The sequence below is a fragment of the Arachis duranensis genome, chromosome 5 (genome assembly GCF_000817695.3).
Source record: "Arachis duranensis cultivar V14167 chromosome 5, aradu.V14167.gnm2.J7QH, whole genome shotgun sequence".
Taxonomy (NCBI): domain Eukaryota; kingdom Viridiplantae; phylum Streptophyta; class Magnoliopsida; order Fabales; family Fabaceae; genus Arachis; species Arachis duranensis.
The window spans coordinates 31,720,830-31,726,351 of record NC_029776.3 but is presented as its reverse complement, the minus strand read 5'-3'; the positions used below and the strand labels follow the sequence as shown (position 1 = coordinate 31,726,351).

The window sequence follows — 5,522 nt, the reverse complement described above, 5'->3', positions numbered from 1 at the left end:
GAACAAAAAAAGGAAGAGGAAGAAGAACGTGTAGTAAAAAGAAGAAGAAGATGTAGTAAAAAATATGCAATAACAATTCGAAGCGCATTAATATAAATGATTTATAAAGACTTGTATAAAAAAATGCTTGTACGTGGAAAATTATTCTAATTAAAAATAATAAATTTTGCTAGTGGTTAATTTTTGTTGATATAAAACACATATAAATAATAATTAGGACATACCTGAGTATATTTCATTACATTGAAATAGGGTCAGAGAGATAGTAAAATTGAAATGCGTTTATCTCAACTAGTGTATTAGGATCTTGGACATGTATAATAATTAGGACATAACTATTGATTCGTTTTTTTTTTCTTGATTAAATACGGAGTAAACAATCAAAATAGTTCTCAAAAATTTATATCATTGATAAAAAGAATTCTAAAGGATGCTAATAATAATAAATTTTCAAAAAAAAAATGTGACAAAAAAATAGATATTAAATATATATTCTAAAAAATACTTGAAAAAACAGATTTTGATACATTTTTTTACGAGTATTATTAAAAAAATAAATTACTTTTATCTTTAAGATTTGGTAATTTTTTCTCAAGTGAAGTTTTATAAAAAATAATTATGAATGACCAAATTCTTTTGAAAACTAAAAAAATCTAAAAATTAAATTTTGTTTTGAATTTTTTGTCTGTGTTCTAAATATTTATTCAAATATTTTCACAAAAATTTAAATTAAATAGATATATGACTTATAACTTAATTAAGAGATTTTAAGTTCAAATCTTAAAAATAGTAAAATAAAATACTTTTTAATGAATTATGTATTTATTTATAACAAAAAATATCTGAAGAAAAAAAGTGAGACACTGATCCATCTCATTCAAATTAATATTTTTTTTATCTTTATTTCTGTGCCACAATACTTATTACTTATTTATTCCATATCAAAATAACTATATTTTTTATTTAGGTTTATTGAAATTATCTAAATATATTAATTTTTTGATGAACTTCAAAAAAAAAAATCTTATTTTGAGAATGAAAGGATATATATAGAAAATGAGTAATGAATTGAGAGTAATGGACCCTCCATGTTCTTGACTTAAGTAGGCAAAGGTAGGACCATGTTTTATTGTTTATGGTGGCAGTGTGAGCCCTCCTTTGAGGCTGGCCTTGGCCACAATATGACATAATAGTAGCCATCAAATCATAACACACACGCTCTTGTTGCCTCCATTATTTGCATTATATGTGACAAGATGTCCCAACCTCTAAAATCAAAACACACGCCATATAAACAAATAACATATCTTCAAATGACCAATTATTATTAATCATTAATCATATTAAATAATAATAATACTAAGGATTTACAAAATGCTCTTTTTCTAATGTTGTTGTAGTTAGAGGGGATCTTGAGTTAGTCCCAATTGATGGTAATTCATGTAGTCAATGCCGTTTAATCTAACACAACATAAAACTTGTTCTGGCAATTCCTCTGCTTTGTTCCCCTGTTTTACATAAACCAAATATTAATATAAAGATAAAGAGCTAAAACATCATAATTATCTCATGATATCTGAGTAGTTTTGCATGACAAATCCATTCAAAATGATGACTGATTTGCCGACAAATTAACCTTAATTAATTGAAGGCAAAACAGTAGTTTACTATGACGAGAATAAAACATCATAAACTTTTAGGTGTGTGAAAAAAACTCACTTTTGAATTAAAAAAATCTTTTTAGGGCTAAAAAAGAGGTTTACTAAGAAAAATTAAGATAAAGTACTTGCCTGAATTGTGAGACCAACATCTAAAGTGCAGATTTTTAATCTGTCCAAGAAAGCTTCAAAGCCTTTCCTAGAGATGTAACTAAATCTATGCATATCCAAATCAATCTCAAAGTAATTCTCTCCCTACAAAACAAAAATGCAAAATATTGGTCAGTGAATTAAAGCAATAGCATAGTATAAAGTAAAGTACTAACATGTGAACATCACTAGTATTCATTTATAACGAAATGACACCACTATTAAATTGCGGGTCCAAACATAATTTAAAAGAAAATAAATAAAAAAAAGGCACCATAAAGAAATCCATAAAGATGGAGCTAAATTGTACTATGCAAATCAACAAGGGGAAGGAGCCCACAGATAAACTTTGAATTTCACCATTTCACTTTCCCTAAGTCTTTATTTCATCATGATATGCATTTTGTTTTTTTCTTGGATTCATCATCATTGAAGAGATCAGAGACATTCATGGCGACATTTACTCTTCAATGGGACATCAAATCCTCTATGCAGATCCATGAATTTTATAGAAAAGTTGAGTGATTTTCACAAGTCATAATCATCTTCAACAAGTTACTTCTTCCATAAAGTGATGATGTACCAATATGATATCAATGCATTTAACTTAAAAGTTTGGTTTTGATATCATCCATTATCATTCATTCAAGTGTTTTATCTTCATCAAGCTGAAATATTACTGAAGAGTACATTAACATTATATTATAATAACAAGTGAATGGAACTTACTGAGTAAAACTCATGCTGGGGTCGCGAAAGAACCGGTTTTTCGTTGTAGGCATGCATAAGCTTCCTTTCTGCTGCACTCAAATGAAGGTCTTCGAGGTTGACGACACGGCCTAATATCTTCAACCTTTCCCGGAATGGGGCGATTGTATCGACAGGAAAACCCTTCACCTTTTCAACTTCATCATCCATCAGCTTCTGTAGGAAGAGAAGACAATAAGACATAGACAAATGGCATTTTCCATCAGCAACTAAAGAAATTGAAGGACAATAATGGAACTAAAGAGGATACTAAAATACAAGGGAAATTTTTTACCAATATTAATCCTTCTGAGGGTTAAAAATTACTTTTACCAATATTACTTTACCCCATTGAAGAAATTTAGCAGGATGTGTTAAGACTAATGAGAAATAATACTGACATAGAAATGGTGAATCTTACTCTGATGCTTTCTTGAAGATGCAGAGGAAGTTCCTTTGAGTAACCTTCGGAAAGTTTAAAGTACAACACAAAACTCATTCCATCCCCATCAGTTTCACCTTGAAAAATTGTGGCAGGGTAGAGTGGAATCTAAAAACCACAAAACATTTTATTTTTTGGCAATGTGCATCAATCTGTTAAAATGGTAAAAAGGGTAATTGAACAAATAATTGGAGTACCTGCACATTTACAACAAGAATTGGTGGCAATTTCCCAGAGGAACTAATAAAAGGAAGTTCCACAAATCGAGCTATATGGTCCACCTTCCGTGGCGATAAGAATACGTCTACGCCAAACGGGTAATATGCAGAATAGTTTGGAGCAAAGTCCTTCTTCTTGTCCCTCCCATAAAGAAAAACACAGGCAAATCAGACATTGGTATGTAAGTGTAAAAAACATCACAGTAAGAAATGTACTTATTCAAATTGTTTGTGCATTTTGGTTTTTATGTCTGTTCAACTTTCAAACAAATTATCAACAACATAGTACTCATCTTACTTAAAATAGTTTACTCCCCGAACTTTAAAAGTGCTTGGATCAATGTGTGACCAACAATCAAGCATTTTCTTATCGATTGGACAAAAGGGTACTTGAGATCCTGCAATTGGTCTTTGTAGAAGAGTCTTTGTCGACACTGAAAAGGAAACTAAAATTATTCACTGCAATGATATAAGATGAATTATCATAATAGATTAACTTGATGAAACTTGCAATGACAAAAGATCATGCTTCTTTTGAGAATTTCAACTCACATAGAGTAGCATTTCCATGTCCTTCCTTCCATTTAAAGGAGAGTTTCATAGGAGCCTTCTTCCTTGCACTAGGAGGACTAGAACTCGAAGATCTTCGTTTCTCTATAGAAGGCACGGTAGAAGCTAGACACGGCAAACAATTGTTTGGAAGGATTCCACAATTGTCCAAAATCCCTTCTTCCTTGTTGGAGTTTGCATCCACTGAGGAAATCTCATCAACGAACACGGGTTCATTCGCATCGACTATGTTTCCGTCGGATTTACTTTGATGATCAGTTGCATCTACACTAGCAGTTGAAACTCTATGGTTGGCATCATTTCCATTCAAAGATAACAAATCTGCATGTTAAAATGCCGCTTATGAGATTTCCACTTTCTGCAATAGCATTGCTTCTAATACAAAGATACTTTAATTTGAATGAATATAACAAAAATCATACCATCAGGAACACTCTGGTAATCGTCGTCGCAGTCGGAGTCGAATACCACATTTGAATCAAACCATGCCTCTTCAATACTTCCACCTGCCACAGATTTCAGTTCCAATAACACATGAGTAACCATGAATGAAGGCCATTACAAAATCAAGCATGTTTATGAGAAAAATAACATCTATGAATTAGCTGCGAATTAATATGAGTTTAATTAGGACACTCAAACATCAATATAGCAACAATTACTCCAAATTTCAATTCCAATTTCTCCATCAATGCATTCTTAGTCCAAAAGTTGAAACTTCTCATAGAAATATTGACATTGCTTTCAAATATTGATAATTGCTTAGCCTTATCTTTTGCTTTTACTTGAGAATTCACAAAGATTAAAACCATTCAAGCATATCCCAAAATGGATTACCAAAAAAACAAAAAAAGGAAAAATACCCTTACAAAGAAGAAGAAGAATCATTCACAAAGAAGGTCAAGAACGTTATTATCCAATGATGATGATCCCTTGTACAATTTAGAAGAAACTCTTCTTCTAATTCCATCACCACCACTCCTTCTACTCCTCTTTCTTTGTTGCTTATTCCTCTTTGAAGAAGAGCTCAATCTCCCTCCAACACACCTTTGTGGAGCTGAAACACAAGCTCCCATGGTGCTTCTTCTTCTTCTTCCCTTGATCTTTTATTCACTACCTCCACCACCACAACACAACAACAACAACCATCACCATCCCACAACAAACCACTGTCACATACAACCACAATGATAATAATAGTAATAACAAAAACAGAAGAAAAAAAATATAATTCTAAGAAAATAAAAATAAAAATAAATATATTTATATATGGTTGAGGTTGAGGTTGAGGAGTTTAAGCTACCGTTTGCTTTGGCTTGTTGAAGTTACAAGAAAGTCTTCAACGATTTTGGCTTTGGCCCCAATCATCATGCCTTGTGAAATCAATAAATAAAGCCACCCCAGAAAAAAATAAATAATTGAAAAAGAAGAAACGATTAAAAAAGTGGTCAAATTTTCCATCTGGGGATGGATGTTGTTTATAATATTTCAAGGAAGAAAAAAGAAAATATCTAAAAACGAGGAACACAAAAAATAAAAATTAAAATAAAAGTTTGAGTAAACAGTGACGGCAGTTGTGTTGTAGTTGGCAGAAGCTTAAGGCGCCAAAGGGTCCCACCTAGAAACGGGTTCTCTTGACACGTGGACAGATCTGATTGGCTGAACGTGTGGAAGAGAGATGGCTGAGATTTTGGACCAATTTCTACGTTGTTACTTGTTATATAGATCACATTAAAT

The 5,522-nt window shown here is 31.6% G+C and overlaps 1 protein-coding gene across 1 annotated transcript; it reads right to left on the bottom strand.

The window, feature by feature from the left end:
- Positions 1-1,292: 1,292 nt before the first annotated feature.
- LOC107489041 (uncharacterized) lies at positions 1,293-5,215 on the bottom strand. The gene is made up of 10 exons (XM_016109827.3): positions 5,089-5,215; positions 4,678-4,954; positions 4,208-4,291; positions 3,768-4,106; positions 3,514-3,649; positions 3,195-3,357; positions 2,977-3,105; positions 2,538-2,732; positions 1,791-1,913; positions 1,293-1,508 (listed from the first exon to the last, which is right to left on the bottom strand). The coding sequence occupies exons 2-10, from the start codon at positions 4,859-4,861 to the stop codon at positions 1,401-1,403; spliced, it is 1,461 nt and encodes a 486-aa protein (XP_015965313.1). The 5' UTR covers positions 4,862-4,954; positions 5,089-5,215; the 3' UTR covers positions 1,293-1,400.
- Positions 5,216-5,522: the final 307 nt, after the last annotated feature.